The sequence below is a fragment of the Meleagris gallopavo genome, chromosome 1, assembly GCF_000146605.3.
Source record: "Meleagris gallopavo isolate NT-WF06-2002-E0010 breed Aviagen turkey brand Nicholas breeding stock chromosome 1, Turkey_5.1, whole genome shotgun sequence".
Lineage (NCBI taxonomy): Eukaryota > Metazoa > Chordata > Aves > Galliformes > Phasianidae > Meleagris > Meleagris gallopavo.
In genome coordinates this window covers 105,171,409-105,191,339 of record NC_015011.2, presented here as the reverse complement: position 1 = coordinate 105,191,339, position 19,931 = coordinate 105,171,409, and the positions used below count along the sequence as shown (strand labels likewise).

At 38.7% G+C, this 19,931-nt stretch overlaps 1 protein-coding gene across 3 annotated transcripts in view; it reads left to right on the top strand.

Moving 5' to 3' along the window:
* ERG (ETS transcription factor ERG) overlaps positions 1-19,931 on the top strand; it is a 130,143-nt gene that overhangs the window by 48,810 nt on the left and 61,402 nt on the right. The window contains exon 1 of one of the 3 annotated variants that reach the window (XM_003202938.4): positions 14,828-14,972. The exons of the other annotated variants lie outside the window; for them this stretch is intronic. Within the exon in view, the coding sequence (XP_003202986.1) occupies positions 14,955-14,972 (18 nt within the window). The 5' untranslated portion in view covers positions 14,828-14,954. Of the gene's footprint in view, positions 1-14,827; positions 14,973-19,931 lie in introns of those variants that run through there. 3 annotated transcript variants of the gene reach the window in all.

The window sequence follows — 19,931 nt, the reverse complement described above, 5'->3', positions numbered from 1 at the left end:
ATACAATTATGTCTAGCTAAGAGAATTTCAAACAGAAACTTTTCTTCTGAAGTAGTTCTATGCTTTAGCATGATCAGTATTGTTTCTTTAGGACAACCAGCTAAACAGTGATTTCCTAAAATGAACTGTTTGTTTCTTTTTGATGCTGAAGTAACCTACTACAGCTACAAAGACTACTTCTGTGAAATTGTTCACTTACCCGAATTCTTCTCTGAGTTTTTAACTCTACTCTTTGTCACCAAATCTGGAATGGTTGGAGTTTAGCAAAGCCATTTTTCTGTCTTATATATAAGCTTGAGTACCTCATTTGCTTTTCTGTGAGCACTGGAGGATGTCCAAGCCTGTGTCAGATTTGGTTATTTTCCAGCAAAACTTTCTCATTTATAAACTAGTTTTTTATGAAACAGAGATGTATTTTTCTTTTACCTCTGGCTGTAGCTCTCCCAGGGCCAGATCTAGAGAGGTGCTGGTGCTTCAGAGCAGCCTTTGGCAGCACAGCCTAGGACTCAGCCCACAACATGATAGCCCTTTCATCTCTACTGAGAGGTTAAGAGGCAATAAGCTACAGCTGATTGATTGGTGTGCTCTGATATCATCTCTGAATCACCTTGTGGCAGGACAATCTACTTTATTCAGCTGATCCTTTAACTTACGCAGGGAGTATGTTTGTAACTTCAGATAGGAGGGCAGTCTAATTCTAGTTCCATTCCCTCAGGTTTTCTGCCTGGTTTTCTAGAAACTTTCTTAATAACAGTTGACGTTCCTTTAGTTCATAGTATGAGTTGTTTTTTCTTCTGCCTTTTTTTTTTTTGCATTTACTAGTTGTACCCTACATTTTTACTGGCATTTGGCTACTGACCTTGAATTCAGGAAATTAAGTACATGCTTGACTTTGAGGATATGCTTATATTTTGCTAATTTTAATGGCATTAATTAAGCACATGCTTAAAGTGAAACCTAAAATCAACTGTCCTTCTTGAATGAGGATATTCTCCTGAGTCAGACTCTGCATACAGGGCTTTAGAATAGATCTTTGAATACACTAGCCATCTTGGGTACTTTCAGAATTGGTTAATCTGATGAAAGAATTCATTTTAAAATAGTAAAAAACCCACAAGTTTTCTTCACTTTCAGTCTCTTCAGTCTGCTTCCTCAATATCCTTGTCAGCTTCTTGTGCTGCAAGAGCATTTGCTTGAAAAGTTTTCTAGTCTTACAGCCGTAAAGTTGAGATGCTCACTTGTAACAAGCATGGTAATGAGAGCCTGAGAGCTCCCTGAAATGCCTGAAACCGTGAGTTGGAGAACAGTGTTTGAGTGAATGATAAATTCCCAGCCAAATCCAAACAGGATTTCCTGCTCCATCTGAATACACCTAAGTCCATAGAATCCAGTGGGATTCACCTTAGGCTACTGACAAAGCTAGCTGATGTCATAAGGAGATTCCTTTCAACAGTTTTTCAGTCATCTTGGGAATCTGGAGAGGTCCCTATTGACTGTAAGCTGGCAAACATTGTCCCAGGTTTCAAGAAAGGCAGACCTGTCAGTTTCATTCATGCACCTGATAAAATTATAGAGAAGATTATTCTGTGATTCAGTGAAAAACACATGGAAGATAATGCAGTCATTAGTAATAACCAACACAGGTTCACAAAGGGAAAGTCCCGTTTAACGAACTTAAGTTCCTTTTATGCCGAAATTACCCATCTAGTTGACCAAGGGAAACCAGTAGATGTGGTTGTTTTATTCATTTTTTGTTTTGATTTTAGCAAAGCTTTTGATACTGTTTCTCACAGTATTCTTCTGGACAAAATATCCAGCATACAGCTAGAGAAGTACATAATCTGAAGGATGAACAATATGATGGGTCAGGCTCAAAGAGTTGCAGGATAATTTTGGCCAATGGCTAATTGTGTTCTACAGGGCTCCATTTTAAGGCTGTTTCTTTTCAGTGTTTTCAGAAACGAGCTGGATGCAGGAGTTAAATGCACACTAAGTAAGTTTGCAGATATTTAATTAGGGGAAGCTGTTGTCTCCTTCGAGAGTGGAGAGGCCTTATAGAGAAATGTCAGTAGATTACAGTGCTGAGAAATCACCAACCATATGAAGTTTGACAAGAGCAAGTGCCAGATTCTGCACCTGGGACAGTGTAACCTTGGGTATATGTACAGATTGGGATATGAGAAGCTGAAGAGCAGCACCATGAAACAGGTCTGGTGCTTTTGGTTGATGACAAGTTGAATATGAAAATATGAATCAACAGTATTCCCTAGTGATAACAATGGTAATGGGAGGACGGTTGGACTAGATGATCTTGTAGGTCCTTTCCAACCTTGTGATTCTATGATTCTATTCTGTGATTCTAACTTGCTGAGGGTGGACTCGATTGAATCATCCAGGTCACTGATGAAGATGTTGAACAAAGCTGAAGCTACCACTGACTCCTGGGTAACACCACTGGTTACAGGCGTCTGTGCTACTGATCACAACCCTCTGAGGTCTGCCGTCAGCCAATTCTCAATCCATCTCACTGTCCACTCATCTATCCCGCATTTTCTAAGTTTCATTATAAGGATGCTGTGCGAGACAGTGTGAAATGCCTTGATGAAGTCAATGTACACAACATCCACTGCTCTCCTTGCATCTACCCACCCAGAGATGACATCGTATAAGGCTATTCGGTTGATCAAATATGATTTCCCCTTAATGAATCCATGTTGACTTCTCCTGATAACCTTCTTCTCTTTCAACTGCTTGGAGGTGGCATCCAGAGCAAGTTGCTCCATTACCTTTCCAGGGATGGAGGTGAGGCTGACTGGCCTGTAGTTTCCCAGTTCATTGTTCTTGCTCTTTTTGAAGTCGGGAGTGATATTGGCTAATCCTTCAAATGAAAGCTCACAAGTAGCAGATAGATACTTTGTTAAGCACTGAACACACTGAAATCATTATCCTAACTGAAGAGTCAATGCTATTGACTACTTTTGCACGGTCTTCAAAACTAACAACTTGAATTAACATGTATGAATCTAGCTTTTCATAATACATAGAGTTATGTTGTTTGGTACAGAAAGCCTGAAAAGCTAAATAATTTGTTTTTGACCTTGGTAGAGCTAACATATTATTTTATTTGCTAACCTCTTCAATTTTATTTCTTAGGAGAATTTCTAGAATGGCATCTTAGCAACAACAGACTTGCTGTAACTCTTGCATTTTTTATTTTTCTAATAGGAGTACAAGCCAGAAAAATATTCCACTTCTTGGCAATTGATTAGAACCATTTACTGTAGTTTTTGACACTGCAATTATATGATTTTGTGTCAAATAACACATTCCAAATTCTTTCCTCATGGAGAGAACTGTGGTGCTGGCAATATCTGGATGGACTTGCTTGGATCTTACTTCTTATATTGGCAGATAAACAGCTTTAGTTCTGCATATGCTTGGCTTGAACAAATCCTACATAAATATAACTTCCAGAGAAATTAATTCTTTTATAACATTATTCATGTGCGCTATTTATTCTCCAATGGCAAACAAAGCTTCCCCAACTCCCAGATCTGAAGACACTGTTGTCCAGGTATGCAGACCTTGGAGGAGCTTATGGCTGAAGGTCTTGATCCAGAAAAACATCTGAGCAAATATTATATCATAGTTGAGTTGCTTATTATTTCTTCTGTCCCAGTTTGTCTAAGACACAAATAGCAAATAAGAGATCAAATAACTTAATGATGAAGCTTGTGTCTGGCTGGTGACAGCTTCTGTTGGTGGAGAATATAGGTGAACAGAAGTGCTATGCCTGGATATATGCTGGGCTACTGCCTAAAAGGAAGGATTTTACCCTCCTTGAGAATCTTTGAAAATATTACTTTTTCCTTCCTTTCCTTTCATGACAAGTGCCATGAAAACAAAGTGTTGAAACCACTTTAAATATCTGCTTGAGAGAATGTCCAATGTTTTCATAGTCTGCTGTCATTTTTGTTCCAGCCAAAACTATTCACCAAGTGTGACCTGAACTAGTAAATGGCTTCAGCTGTCCCAAAACCACATTCTTTGGCAAATAACTAGATGCCAGTAAATAAATATAGTTTCCCCAAACTGTAATGGAAATGTCCCATATGGTAAATCTTTACAAGACTGGAACTCAAGCTTGGCCTTTCAGGGGAACAAATACTGTGCCTGAGTGCTATGGTATATTAAACTACATGGTTATCTTGGTTGTCTAAGATACCTTGTCTAACCAGTGAAGTAAGTTGATATACCACTTAATTCCTTATGAAGTACTGGCACTAACGGTAGTGTCAGCAGCTCAGTATGGAAAGATCAATTCATTTAACTAGGACTGTTTTAAAAATGGTTTTTAATTATTATTATCATTTATATTTCTTATTCAATATAGAAAAGTCTCATTAATAGAGAAACAAATAATTGAACCTAATTACTGGAAAACTGTGCAATATTAACAAAGAAAACACAAGTTTTTGTTATTTTGCAGTCTAAGGAGAATTTGTTACTTTCCTTTTCTCTTTTCTACTTCCCTTTTTCTTTTTTCTTAATGCCAGATCATTAAGAAAGTGACACTGGCATGAAAAGTGACACTGGCATGAATAACATTTCTTCTCCCCTAATAGCACATTTTGCCATTTAGAAGCCAAGCAAAACATTGACTGTCAATCCTCGGTTGTTAAAATAGAACTGTGTTTGGGACATTTGGGACATTAGCTACAACTTCATAGGTGAAAAGAGGATCACCTCTTCATCAAAGTAGCCACTCTGCAGGGACAGATTTGACTGGAGGGATAATCTGAAACAGGTTTTCCTCAAGCAGATCCTGTTCGAATTTCATAAGGAAACAGAGCTCTCTGTCCATTCAGTAGAATGTAGAGACCTACAGACAACCAGTTTTCCACAAGGTTGTGTAGCTCAGCAGGGAAATGAGGAAGAGATTTCTGAAGTCCTGTGCCCACCGAGGGAAAGGCAAGGCAAGCATTTTGTGCTGCAGTGGGTACATTTTGTATTGCATCTTACTGCCTGACACACCTTGCATGGACCCAGACTGGTTGTGGCATCCTCACTCTGGCACAGCATCTATGGCTAACTGGAAGGCACAGAGTCCTTCACAGCTGAGAGGAAGTGCAAGGGGACAAGAATGCAAAGAAAACCAAACCACCTTCATGCCACAACTTCTTTTTGAGAAATGTGATATAGTACTTTATATGGCCTTCTTTTAAGAAGGAACTAATTCTATAGACCAGTCATGGTACATTGTGGGAAATACTGGCCTAATTCTAGGTTAAATGTTTATCTTTCAGTTGGTACAGTCTTCTGATAGGATGGAGATGAGGAAGCAGACTACCCATGTAGTTGAGTGCCATGAATTAGAAACATTTGGCATCTTCTAGGGCTAGGCTCAAAGTAAAAGATCCTTTTAGAATAAGTGCTTCATTCTAGAGGACTAATGCTGCATACAAAATCTCATTTCTGTTTTACTGGATCTCAGCTAATTGGGAATCGTTGTTGGAAAAGTCATGGGCCACCAAGGTAATGTAACACACATGTTTTAGCAAGTTTTTCACACATGTCTGGCAAGCCTTTCATAGCAGGAGAAATCCTTACGGATTCTTTTCTGGGCCTTAAAGCCTTAAATCATACATCAAATCCTATCAGTTATCAATTCCTCTCCCCCTTCCCCTTCTGTTCATTTTCAGTTATTTTTATGTCTTGAAACATGCCCTTTGAAACTCAAAATTTCCAGCTTGCAAGGAACTGTGATAATGTATAATTTTGTTTAATTCTCAGTGGATTGAAACCTTTGTGCTACTGAGGGAGAAGGAGTTTTCCCATACATGTCAGTGAAAGCAAAACATTGCCTTTATTTTTCTTAAAACACTTGATAACCAACAAAGTACTTTAGACATGGGGAGTAAAATGTGATGATGAAAAACCCCAGGTCTGTAAAAACTCAGAGTTACAATTATCTTGTCAATTAACTATGTATGGGTTGAAGTTTTTTGTTGTTGTTTTTTCTTTTTTCCAAAGTTATAAACATTTTATGCCGACAGTTTTTATCCATTAAAGTAATTGAGATTTTTTTCTCTTTTTCTTGCCAGTGTATTTAGTCCCCAAGTGAAAACACATTATTTAATCATTGCCAAGTTCTTTGATTTCACTGTAGTACTTTCAAGATAATCATCTCATTTTCTTTTAGGTTTTTGCAAATGTCTTGTTTTCTAAATGAATTGAGTTTTAGAAATGTGGTTATATAGAATTCAGATCAGGTAGGACTTTATCAGTGTGGTATTTCTTGGCTATTGGTGTTTGTTATCGAGCTTTACATTGGTACTGTGTAAAAGAGTCACATTTCATTCTGGTAGTAAAAAGTTTTTTCATAAATTGCTTAAATAATGCCGAAGAGAGTTGCCAACAGGCCATTCTAGAGTCATCAAGTTTGCAGACAAAAGTATTTTGTACAACCCAAGCAATTCTGCAGAACCTTTACTGCCAGTAAGGGGTAAAGCTTTAACACGCTGGGTCTAATAGAAGAGAGGAATGAGAGTTTTCAGTGCTAGATAAATAAATGAGCTGTTTGTAGCACATAATCATGCCATGCTCTGAGGCTTGTCTTCTACTCCTCAAGAAAACACATGAAACTGTACTTTCCACAGGCTTCTTTGATTGTTATTTCCTCTCAACATGTTCTGTTCTTCAAAAAGGTGGTAAATATTTTTAGAGTAACTGTACAGTTGAGATTCAAAATAAACCAGTGTTAGTTAACAGATATATTTTTTGTCTCATCAGGCATATGGTATTACTGAGACATAGAGAGAGGCAGAAATATCAGACAGTTCTAGAAATATGAGCATTTTATCCTTTTTGGACCAAGCATCCTAGCCTTGGGGAATTCCTGGAAGACATACTATCACATTTCCTGAGTACTTAATTTTTTTATTTTTTATTTTTTATTTTTTTTAAATCTCCTTGCAAAATAATTATTCTTGTGCAGTGATGCTCCCTGTATTTAAAAGAGCTAGTTAAATGTGCCTTTTTGTTCTAGACAACATGTGAAACTAAAAAAGAAAAAAAAGAAGAATTTAAAAGTGCAATTGAATGCTTTTATTGTATATATATGAAGAATACATCTAGTGTTTGGAAATAGTGATAGGTATGGTATCTCCTGCTACTCCAATTTCTCCTTCATGTTTTTGACAAAATAAGAGGAGTCCTGGAGGAGTGTAGCTACTGCACTGCTCCATCAGCTCCAACCCCATTGCTCTTCTACCTGTGGCACCAGGCTAAGGGTCCCTCCTTCAGTCATCGCCATCTCAGTGCTAGATATCGTGAGATTCCTGATATGGATTGAAATAATATATGAACATATCAAAGTTTTCTTTATGCATCTATTGTTTCTTTTACCTGTCCTTCCCCACTGTTGAAGAATTCACGTTTGTCTTGAAGGCAATTGTCTAAGTGGAAAGAGGTTGATTGATGCTGGGGAAAAACATTCATGAAGGATTTAGGTTTTTTGCTGTTGTTCAAATCCTAAGCTACTCCTGAGTTCATGATTCGCATAAAAATCCTGAGGTTTCTATTTATGTCTGTATGTCTGTTGGGAATGGAGAATATTCCTGCATGTGTACATGTATCTCAAGGTGGCCAAAGGGTGGCAGTTTTCAGTTATTAAGAATGATCTGGATTAGCCTCAGTCTTTCTGGGTCACTAAGTTTCAAAAACAGAGATTTCACATCTGTTTCTTGTTCACAGCTACTAACAAAGAAGTACAATACCGAAAGAGTCCCAGTTTTAGAAGCGTGTCTGGTCCTTAAAGGAACTCAACTGGTTACTTAGAGGGAGAGAGAAAAAAAGCACAGTTATGCCTCCTATTCAAATTTACAGATTAGGCAAAAGCCTGGAGGTGAAAGGTCAAATAAAACAGTTGAAAGCATTCTCTATAGACTTCCTGGTTGTGGAGTGAAAAAAAAGAGCACACAGTCCTCCAAAGCATGCTATAAACACCAGAACAGTGTGAGAGACACGTTAATAGGTTCCATTCTTGATGAAAATCTCAGAACAGCTTCACTAATATGGTGTAGAAATCCAATATGCCAGATGTATTTGCTTGGTTCAGTGCCCTTCAATCTGGGGATAGCAAGACCTCGAAGGACAATATTCTGCAATAACCAGCTCAAAGTATTGTGTATTTTAGTTATAATTATCTAAAACACTTGGAAAAAAATGATGAAAAATGGTGGCCTTCGCCCTCACAGTTATTTCTTTTTTTCCTTGCAGAGAATTTGCTTTTTTGAAGTGTTTTCTTTGCACTGTGTTACCAGCGTCACACAATCAGCTTTGAATTAGATAATAGAAAACAAATAGTTTTCATATTGGTAGCAGCTTTCAGTCAAAAGTTTCAGCAGACTTTAATTGTTAATCCATATAGAGCTCCTTTGGCATGTAGCAGTATGATTATTAACATTACAGAGACGGGAAAATTTGGGAACATTCAAAGGACAGCTAGGGTGAGATTAATCTCATGTAAGCACAATTATCCAAAAGTTCATGTCTCAGGTAATCATGCAGATTCCCACTGTAGACAGTAGAGAGTGAGAGTGTGATTGATCTCACCTTTTAAGTAGATGTTGCAAGTTGCTGTTCTAGGTGAAACTGAAAGACGTAATGAAGAAAATTGTATTGAAGGCTGCAGAAGATGTCGAGGACAATTGATCTGGGCACCCACATTTAAGATGGGTGAAGTTTGAGGAAATGAATCCTAGCAGCAGACAGTGATTTGATTCCTTGTCTGCAAATATGTATATCAGCACTTCCCTGCCTGGCTAGGCTGCTGTGAAGTACACATGTTGGATATTACAGGAAACTCCAGTGTCAGAATATTATTGAGCATGCCAGTGTAGAGGAGAAAAGGCTCTGGGGAGACTTCATTACAGCCTCCCAGTATTTAAAGGGAGATTATAAACAAGAGGGAAATCAACATTTTACAAGGGTAGATAGTGATAGGACAACGGGGAGTGGTTTTAAACTAAAGGAAGAGAGGTTTAGATTAGATGTTAGGGGAAAGTTTTTCACTGAGAGGGCAGTGAGGCGTTGGCACAGCTGCCCAGAGAAGCTGTGGTGCCCCATCCCTGGAGGCGCCAAAGGCCAGGTTGGATGGGGCCCTGGGCAGCCTGAGCTGGTGGGGGGCAGCCCTGCCCACAGCAGGGGTTGGGGCTGGGTGGTCTTTGAGGCCTCTTCCAACCTCAACCATTCTATGATTCTATAAAATGTAATTCACGTAAACAGAGTTCCTATTTCTTTCATCTCCTGCTCCTGTGGTACTTTTCATGTATAGAGTAGAGCCGGTCTCCAAAGGATGATCAGAAAGGATAAAGTGATCAAAGGGTGACATAGTTATAAAAAATATTTTGGGTGATGCAAGATGAAATAGCTTGAGACACAGTTACAGACTCAGAGGTGGTCTTTGACTTTCAATTTGAAAACCTCCAACATTTTGTTTCTGTAGAAATGAGCTCACTGGAATACAGTTGTTGCTATTGTTCCATGGGTTGCAAAACAAAACAAAACAACAAACAAAGAAACAAAAAAACACCGCAAAAGACCAAACTTCTTCAAGTCAGGATCTCTTCCAGCTTTTCACCTCAGCGAGCAGACAAAGACAGTTCATTGCTCTGAGAGCGGTGGAACAAGAAACCCACCGAAACGAGGGTAAGGGAAGACGTGAAAGGACAAACTGACTGAAAGATGCGTATAGTGCATGGAGTGACTGAAGGAAGCAAAGAAAGTGTGAAGAATTGCAGTTGTAACCAGCCCTGAGAGCAAACTCGATGATGGGTACCACCGTAGCAGGAAGAGATCTACTTTCTTTGCCCTCGTTTTTATCCGAAGAAGTCACTGCAAGAGTCTGGAAGGAGCTGCGTGCACACCGTGTCACTGGGATCAAACGAGGCAGGCGGCGAGCCCCGAGCTCTTGTTCTCGGGGCACCGAGCACCCTCTAGTGACCGCTGCGGCCGTGCTCGGTGCTGGTGAGAGATCTCTCCTCCCCCGCCATGCCAGAGCTGACCTTAGGGCAGCAGGAGGCGTGAGAGCTTGGAAGAGACGCCGAAGGAAAGGGTGCTTCTTTATGGGATACGTGCCGTGTTGCCCCAGTGGCCAGACAGTGTTAATATTAGCAAATCAGCTTTATGCGGGGAAAGGAGGAGAGTTTCCCCTCCGTGATCAGATTTACTGACATTTTCTTTAGTCAGCTGAAAGTTGTGAACTAGAGGGTGGAAGTCCCAGTGCAAAGTGTGGTGAAAATTTGGTAAGAGCTTATTTGGTCCTCGCACACCAAGCAAAGCATGGCCAAGCTGAACGGAATATTTGGAGCTACATTTAAGCAGAAAACTGTTTTTTTTTTAGAGAAGATCTTTGTAGATGTATCTTCATGTGCCATGAAGTAGTGTTAATTTCTCTCAATTTCTTTAAATCTACTATGAAAAAAACTGCAGTGCAGTGTCTTTTATTGAACTGAAGTTTTTTGACTTGTAGCCTGGTTCAGCCAAAATAGGACCTCCTTTTTACCTTGATATTGATAAAAGGATCAGAGCTTGCTTTTCCTCTCCTCTCCTCTCCTCTCCTCTCCTCTCCTCTCCTCTCCTCTCACAGTATCGCCTTCCTCTCTCTCCTCTCCTCTCCTCTCCTCTCCTCTCCTCTCCTCTCCTCTCCTGTTTTTATTACCCTCATCTGCACGTGCTTAGTGTGCCGAATGAGATGAATGTGTCTTCACATCACCCAGCAGAATTTAAAGAGAGCTATTTATAATGTAAATCTGTACAGTTATAGGGACATAAGCCATGTTATTAGCAGTACTAACAACATTTGAGAAAGTGAAAAGGAAAAAAGCTGTCCAGGCAGACTGCTGAACAGAAAATGGGAAAGTAAGAGATCTAGTGGCTTTTGTGAGGATGTTAGAGGTCTCCTCTAGCCTCTTGGTCAACCAGGTTCAGGAGTCACATTCTTGGTTTACCTCCCAGACAGCAAGATGGATTGCAGAGCTGTCTATATAGGGAATGCTGTGATACATTTCCTACATCCTAACTCTAGTAGATATGATAATTAAAAAAAAAAAAAAAGGGATAGATTGTTCTAAAAGTTAATAAGATTGTTTCTAATAGCATGATAAATGGTTTCTTCAGAAATATTTTCTTGTCTTTTAGGTGAGTGCACACATTCTGGACATACTTCTTGTACTAGTGCTAAAGGCTATAACAAGCACAGCAGCTTGTTCCAGCAGTTGTAAATTTTCTCTGGAAATTCATCTTTTTTTAGGACCTAGTCAAATAATTTATTTTGCATGGTGAGATCAAATCTATCTTTTGTCTCCAGTGTAGAAACACTCATCTTTAAAAATGGAGCACTTTAATCCTGAAGGTCGAAGGCACTTAAAGCAGCGTTTAAGCCTGTCAGTATCTTTGAAAGAACTGAAGCACAGCTATAACTTTAAAGCATGTTTAAAAATCCTGTTTTGATCAAATAACATAAGCACATATGTAGTGCCAAGGAGATAAGGTATTGTTTTGCTGTTCTGTGGTTTCTAGATGCAAGCTTGAATGTAAGAGAAAATTTCATCAGAAAGTAGCCCAGACAAATTGGGGCGAAAAGCTTGAGAGCAAAGTTATGGAGGGAAGCAGTGTTATGTGGCTTATGTGGCTTTTTGTACTCTTTGATACTTTTTGTATTATTGTGTTTTCATTCAGTCTGTTGACAAAGACACATTTTTTCAAACTCACACAACATTATTTCAGACAATAGCATGTAGTTGCCTAACATAACAAAAGCATATTTTCTTTCTAGTTAGCCTTAACAAAATGCAGAAAAGAGAAAAATAATGGAAGTGTTTATATTATTTTTCGTTTGTAACTGAATGATGGTGATTTGATTTTCCTATTCTTACAATACCAAGGCTTTGCCTTGCAATTGGATTGACATTAAATGTAAGCCCTCAGAAATCTGCCTGTGGGTATTAGCATGAAAGTCAAATAAACTTCATTGAATTCTTTGGAACAGAATGTATGCCAGTTTAAAATGCCAAAATCCTTACTGGACTGTAGGCTCTGTAAAACTCATGTACTGAGAATAACAGAGCTCAGCAGAGTCTGATATTACCTGCTGTATGCTTCCAAAAGCCCTACAGAAATCAACAAGAAGTTTGTCTATATGGAGACAGGATGGAGAAGAATCATTACTAAATGCTGCTTGTGAATGAATTTGGTAAATCCCACCCACTGGAGGGATGGATACTTCAAGGATATACTTAAGAAAAAAAAAAATAAATATATATATGTATCAGGGGTTTAACTAGAGTGTAAGTCACCCAACTGGAACATTATACAACACTCTGAAATTTCAAGAAAAAGGCTCTAATCTTTGGCTGCCTCACTCATTGTTTGGAGATGAAAAGGGAGGAAATCAACATCCCCATGAAATACAATTACTGTAAATTGTTTTCTTTTTTGCTATTCATAATGAAAATAGGAAAGTTACCAGAAGTTTCTGACTAAGTCAATGGATGAGGGCCTCAAGAAGACAGTCAGCAGTGCAACTCCGGATTTTTATATGAATAACTCATAAAGAACAGAAATTATTCACAGTGGTGCTGTGAATTGTTCTGAATGGACGAGAAGTCACCTTTGCAATGGAGGAAACCAGAGCTCATTGAAGTGAACAATTAAAATCATGCTAGACTTTTACAGGGGATTGATCCTTTGATATCTCAGGACCCAGAGTGGGGAGTAAAAATAGGGTATCTGCTGCCTCCACTTTCTCTGCATCAAGAGGATGCTAGGTTAGATGTCAGGAGGAAATTCTTTCCCTGGAAGGTGGTGAGGCGCTGGCACAGCTGCCCAGAGAAGCTGTGGTGCCCCATCCCTGGAGGCGCTCAAGGTCAGGTTGGATGGGGCCCTGGGCAGCCTGAGCTGGTGGGGGGCAGCCCTGCCCACAGCAAGGGTTGAGATGGCATGGGCTTTAGCCCACGCTGTTCTATGGGTCTCCAATTCTGTGCTGGAGACTTCCTCAGCCTCTTGGGCTGGCTGAGGAGGCCTCAAGACTTCAAGCCTTGTGAGGCAGCTGGAGATAGAGGCTCAGCTCTGTGACACACTGCCAGGACTGAAATAAGGACTTCCCAGGAGGAGCTCTGCCAGATCCTAGTTGCTCCAGTCCTGTGTTGCTCAGTAGTACAAGCACAACAGCTGGGTCCTGGGATTTCCTGGTATGTGGTCCCCATGGGACCATTCCCATCAGCAAGGGTGGATGGAGGAGCTTCTCCTCTGCCCTGCCTCACTTGAGTGGAGCAGCACCTGAAGGGTCAAGGCCTGAGGGCCAGAGTCTGGGAGTTCACCTACAACAGGTGCTGCTCTGGAGAAACATCTTCTTTGGGTCAGCACAGGAGGAAAAGATTGACCTGGGGCTCATGCTACTACCATTGTCAGTATGTACCATTTGGAAAAAGTTCATTTGAAATACCACAGTCATGGCCAGGTACAGAAAAATGCTCGTTTCCATTTTTCTGAAGGAGCAGAAGAGGAAGGCACTACTAAATAATGCCAGCCTCTACTAAATAATGCCATTAAATATTGTCACATTTTTTACTCTTTTTTGACCACAACAGGGTTCCTGGGCAGAAAGCACATGCCTGCTACAGTGGGAATTTTATATACCAGGCTGTGGTGCTCTCAAACAATGTGTCCGATGTTCTGATGTTATTACAGCAAGTATTGAGAAATCAGAAGCTGGTTACAGTCAGACGGGCTTTAAAAACTGCAAGATTATTGAAGAAGGAATATATTCTTACTTTTTAATTTTTTTTTTTTTCTAGTTTTAGAGAGTTCTATTCTCAAACTTTTATCATCCAAAGTGTTGCAAGGTTTACAAGAGTGGAAGAATTATGCCAGCGCTGGGTCTTTTCATGGCGTCTAATACCATGAAAACACTTTTCCTTTCTAATTCCCAACCTCTTTCTTTTTGTTTTAAGAGCTCAGCACTCCTAAGCAAGGGCCTAGGACAGTGATGTTGTGTTATTTGCACAGCTGGGAATTTTGGGGTGCCCTGTGTATGCCAAGAGCTATCTAAGGACAAACAATTATGAACCACAGTGTAAAATGTTACTATCATGCTCAAACCAGGAAGGGAATTGACAGTGAAACCATCTCATTTTCTAGCAGGAAAAGCTATAAACTAACAAACGGAAGAGTGTGAAAAATTTAAGACTGTTTAAGGCATTCAGACATTTGCTTTAGAAATGCATGTTTTTCTGTGACTTCCTTTCCTTGGTGAGAAAGAGGTATCAAAAAGAAATTATTGTTGCCAATCTCTTGCTTCTTCGCTAAGAACAAAAGTGCTAAACCTGATAGGCTGGAAAGCATCCATAGCCCAAGAACCTAAGCATGAGGTTGATGGACAAATATAGATGCGGTGTAAGCTGGCCAGGCTGCATTAACATATTTGGAGATACACCCGCTTATACCCAGTCAGGCTGCGGCCCTGAATCAGCAATTCCCCAGTGAGCAGACTGCATGAAACTAATGCTGAACGTGGCCCATTTCATCTGACATCTGCATCCTGCCTCGGAGCAACGTGTCGCACTTATTGCACATCAGATCACACCTGCCCAGGCAGTCACAGGCAGTGGACTTTTTTTGTTAGGAAAAAAAAAAAAGATTTTTAGTCACATATCATCAAGAAAAACAACATTGTTTTAGGACTCTTATCTCTTCACTCCCAAATATCCTGTTTCTTCGAGCTGCAGTGGCCAGGACCAATAGAAACCTCTTCCTGCCATTGGCTGACTTCATTTCCCAGAGTTAGCACAATCTCATCCGCTCTAAACAACCTCATCAAAACTTCTTTCTGGTCAGAGCGAAGCAATAATTATTATTAGCAATTATTAGCGATCAATAATCTTGATCACATTATGGCAAGCACTATTAAGGTAAGAAAGGGGTACCTTTTTCATTGGAATTTTTTTCAGTAGCATTTTCTTTGGTTTCCTTTATCAACCTAGATAAGTTAGAATTGGGCAACACCCCCACTGCCACAATAGAGGACAACAAGATTTCCTTTGTACTGCCTAGTAAATTTCCTTTTTCCTACTCCAACCATCCGCAAGGCTTAAAAACTTCAAACTCGGAAAAAAAATTGGGTTTTTTAAATTCACTGTTCAGTGCTGTGGATTGCATATGCGAAGCCCTTTTATGAGAGCTTCTGAAATTTCTTGTAGGTACCATTCTGACAACTTGGATGTGTTTGCAGACTGACAGAAGGGGAGAGGGTGTGTGCTGAAAGGAAAAAAAGGGTTCCTAAGATTGCTAGACTTTTGGATACTTTTAAATGTTTCTCTTGTTGATGGGGACACAAATACTAGCAAATGGGAACCAGAGGCACCAGCTCTTCTTTCCGTGTCCTGCAGATGTGCTTTTCTAGAAACTCTAGCCTGGTACTCAGGACTTTTCGTAAGGTTATTTTAATGGTGATGTTAAGATCTCATGGGCGTGTTCTTTTTCTTTAAAATTTTCGGATAATAAAATTCTCATGCTGACTTATAAATTTCTCTTGGTGCATGTTTTATGTGTTTGGTTTTCTGCTTGTTTGTTTAATTTTGATTTTTGGGAATGGCTTTGCTGAGTTTTTCAGGTTGTTTCACTTAGAAAGTGGATTCAGTCTATCCGTCTATCTATTGAGTTTTTGCTTTTCTCTGTGTCGCAGTAGATGTCAGTTACATCTATTACATCTAATAACTGATTAATTGCAAAATTATAACTGTAACTAAATGTTTTGTGATAGTGAAACTAATTTTGTATAAAGAGCAAAAGAGATTGTGAGGTACAGCGAGGGCTCAGCAGCGTTGCATTATCAAATTCGGGATCAAGGTATTTGTTTTCTTCATGGTATTGTCTATTTTTGTACTTTTCTAATAATGCCAGAGTTTTTGTGAGAGATACAAAGTAGTGGTGGTGCTGGTTATAGGTAAGCAGAGCTGCAGTTAGATTTCTTGGTAATTTCTGCCTAGTTGTTGGTATTTAAAGATCACTGAATGCTTTTTGTTATATTTATCAAAATCTGAAAGTCTTACCTGTTGACAGTGTGGTTAAGAAATACAATGAGCCTTCTCTTTTTCCAAGCACTGATGCTTTGGAGAGGGTATCTGTAGAGACAAAGATCTGAATCCGTTTTGCACTGCTGACCAGTATCTGTTACATGCAATGTAGCTTCTGAACCGGCTGAATTCCCTTTGGTTTTGCTGCACTTTTCAGTGCATTTTCAGACATGAGAGGATCAGGCTCTCTTTGAAATCTTGAGGCTCAGGAGGCAAGTTTTGCATTGCTGAGAGAAAGGGGTATGTGCTGAGACAGTAATGTGGTTTTTGGTGTTTATTAAACAGAGTGTGCTCTCGATGCTGATGGGAGAATTTTCTTCAAAACTGATAGTACAGTGAGATTAGATGTTATATATGCTTTGAAGAGCTTTTATTATTTATTTTTGCTCACTTTTTCTATGATTACATTATAATAGGGTAAGTGGTCGTGAAGAATATCTCATCCTTACTATTTCACCTCCACCTAATGCTTAGAGTGATGAGAAGATGCCATGTGCAGCTGTATATTGTGCAGCCTGTTAGTGTAATGCAGGCAGCAAAGCCTCCTGAGTGGGAAAATGCATGTTTTTGTCTCCTCGTCTGAGAATGCAAGCCCTGCAGAGGGAAATCTACACCCCACAACACTGTGGATTTTAGCACTTAAGAGGTAGGGAAGGGCTTATATTCTGAAGCAAGAATTTTATTTATGAGTGTAAAATGTAAAATTACTGGACAGAAATGACAGGTGCTTTGTACTCTAGGTGCAGGAAATGTACTCTGACATGAGGCTAAGCCAGTCCAAAGAGATTCAATTCCTCTTCTATGCTGGGTACATAAAGAAATTATTCAACTGAGAAGTTTCTGAAGTAAAGAAATTGCATTCAAAGGCCAAAAGGGTGCTTGTGCTTGTGCTAAGTATTTTGTAATGCGATTCAGTTATGTTTTTTGCCATTTCAAAATAATGGCCCATGCTGCCTGCCATGTCAGCAGCACCAGGCTACAGCCAGGGGAGGTAGAAAGCCTTCTGTGGGAGCTCTGTGAGGAAGCTCGCTTTCCTCTTTAGGGAAGCTGTGGAATCATTCAGTGTGAAAAGAAAACTGGGCTGTGGTTGTTCATAACCAGATAGAAATTGCTCTCAACATGCATACGTGCAAAGTTGACCTGCCAGTTTGATTCATTCTTCTGTCATAAACCTGCAGCCAGACCTGCAGGACTCATGAGAAATTGGACTGGCTTAATAGGGGCTTTCCCAGGAGATGTACCTTTCCTCAACCCCTGGCCTCTTCTGCTGCTTGTCTCTCCTGGAGGTTGAGATTTCTAATACATTCACTTCCGTCTATCTGCTGCATTAAATTTAATCACTGTGATGCTTTTTTTGGCATTCAAAGGCCAAAATGTTTTTTCAAGGAGGAGAGGTCTCCCAGCCGTGAGGATTTCAGTGCCAATGTGACATGTACTCTTCTGGCACCTGGCAGATACGTGCAGAAGCACAGTTATGCATAGCCCTGAAGCTGAAGGCTGTCGAATCAACACAATACTGCTAATTATAAGCATCCCACTTGTTACAGTAAATACCATGTTAGAAAATATCAAGGACTTCTGAATAAGGCATGTCTTTTTTTTTTTTCCCCTAGGATTTTCTTTTCTTTTTTTTTCTAGGATTGAGCAGAAATAAAAATATCTATCCTGAAGGTCATTTTATGTTGTTTTGTTTGTTTGTTTTTAATTTTTTTTTCCCTATATTTTTTCCCATTATCCCATAGTGAAGGAAAGAACATGATGTAGAAAAATACAACTGGAATCATAATTTCTTGCCGTGTACCAAACCTTGTTAAATTTCTTTACCTTGCACTAATTCTTATAAAAACTGTTCAGTAAATTATCATGACTTTGCAATGACTTATTGATTACACTTGTGGATATTTCTTTTACTCTAATTTAATTATAAATATGTGAATGTTCCCTTTCCATTAGGAATTTTCTAATGTAGTGCTTGCATGGAAGCTATGATTTCTGAGAAAAAAAAAAAAATTGTATATTTGATAAAGGGCAGGAGAATCATTGTGACTCTGAAGACCTGAGAATATATGGATGTATTTGTATAGTTTGTATTGTTGTATGGATATATGAATGAATAAAGCAGTATATATATATATAATATATATGTACATATATAGTGGCAAGATAATTTGTGAGAAATATTACAAAAAATTGTAAGTTAGTCTGTGCTTCTCTCTATAGCATTTTTCTCTCATTTTCTTACAGAAAAATTAAGTACTCTCATATATTTCTACATCCAAGGAAAACTACAGTCAGTTAAAAAAAATCTGTTCTTGGCATATCCGAGTCTTTGTTTAGAGAGCTGCATCTGCACTGAGGCCAGTAGAACTAATACAGCAATTTGTACTTCTGCTCCTTGCATAAAATTAATTAATTCATTCATTAGTTGAAGATTGTTCTGTTTTTTTTTTGTTGTTTGTTTGTTTGTTTGTTTGTTTGTTTGTTTTGGGGGGTTATTGTTGTTTTTTTTTCATTATTCAGTTAGCAAATAATTCACTTTAAAGCTGAAAATTGGTTTTGGAGTGACAACCTTCTTAAAGTCAAGTGCACACCTACGAGCTACGGTGAATCAGAAATACGAGCAGAAAGAGTGCCTTAAGTCATTTAAACTGATCTTACTTTATTCAGAGTTTCCACTAGTTTCAAGATGATCATAGAATCAGAAAATCATTAAGTGTGGAAAAGACCACCAAGATCATCTAGTCCAACTGTCTGTATTTCACAGCAATAAAGACAGTAGAATCAGACCTATACTAATTTCCAGTATTAAAACATTATTTCTGACTCAAATATAGAATTTCAATTAAGAAATAGACATAAAAGAACAAAAAAAGATATTTTGAGGACTTTTGTTTTATTTTCTTTTGCTCTTAATCATCAGTCATTTAACTCAAGCTGATTTGTGGCTTCATATGCCAAAACTAACTCCAGTATAGGGATCTTGCTTTCCAGAAGTAAGTCCCCAGGCAAGGAACAACAGCTGGAAAATGCGTATGTTTGACTGTCTGGGTTGGTTTGTTTACTTGTTTTTTCTTAACAAGAACTATATTATCTCTTAACAAAATGTTTTTCAGCAAGGTCCATGAGTTACAAAAGGCCTTTCAGAAATAGCCTTTAAAGAATCAAGTGTTCTTGGAGAATGACTTGCTGAAAGATAAATAGAGAAGTATTTTTAACAAGTGTCTGTGCCAAAAGAAGATATTTATTTTCCAAGTGACAGTTTGTAATCCAGTTAAAATATATAATGTTGTTCCCTTGCAAGGAAATAGATTTCTTAATGCAATTTTCTACATCAAGCCAGCAGAATTATTTTGAAAATCAATAAAGTAGAGAAAAGAAAACGAAAATTGAATGTGTATTACTTGCATTACCAACTTAAAGAAAGTTGATGGGATTTAATAGGGTGTATCACATTTAGTGATAAGTCAGAAAAAAACTTTGCATTGACTGCAACATGACTTCTATCAAATTTACCATTAACTAGTTAAAAATAATTTCCTTTGTTGGATAATTACACAGTAGAGAAATACCAGCATTTTTTCACATCAGTTGTGAAAAGTCTGGAGTCTGACCAAATGAGCATGTGTTCTGTTTGTCATCCCGCTGTCCTTAATATATGTTTGTGTATTATGGAAGAAATATTGCCTGTGTTCAAAACACAGACAAAAATACAGAAACTCTAAAATGCTTGTATGAAAAAAGAATCAATCCTTTCCTTAAAGGATGTATGTGCCTTTATGTTTGCAGGGTTTATTT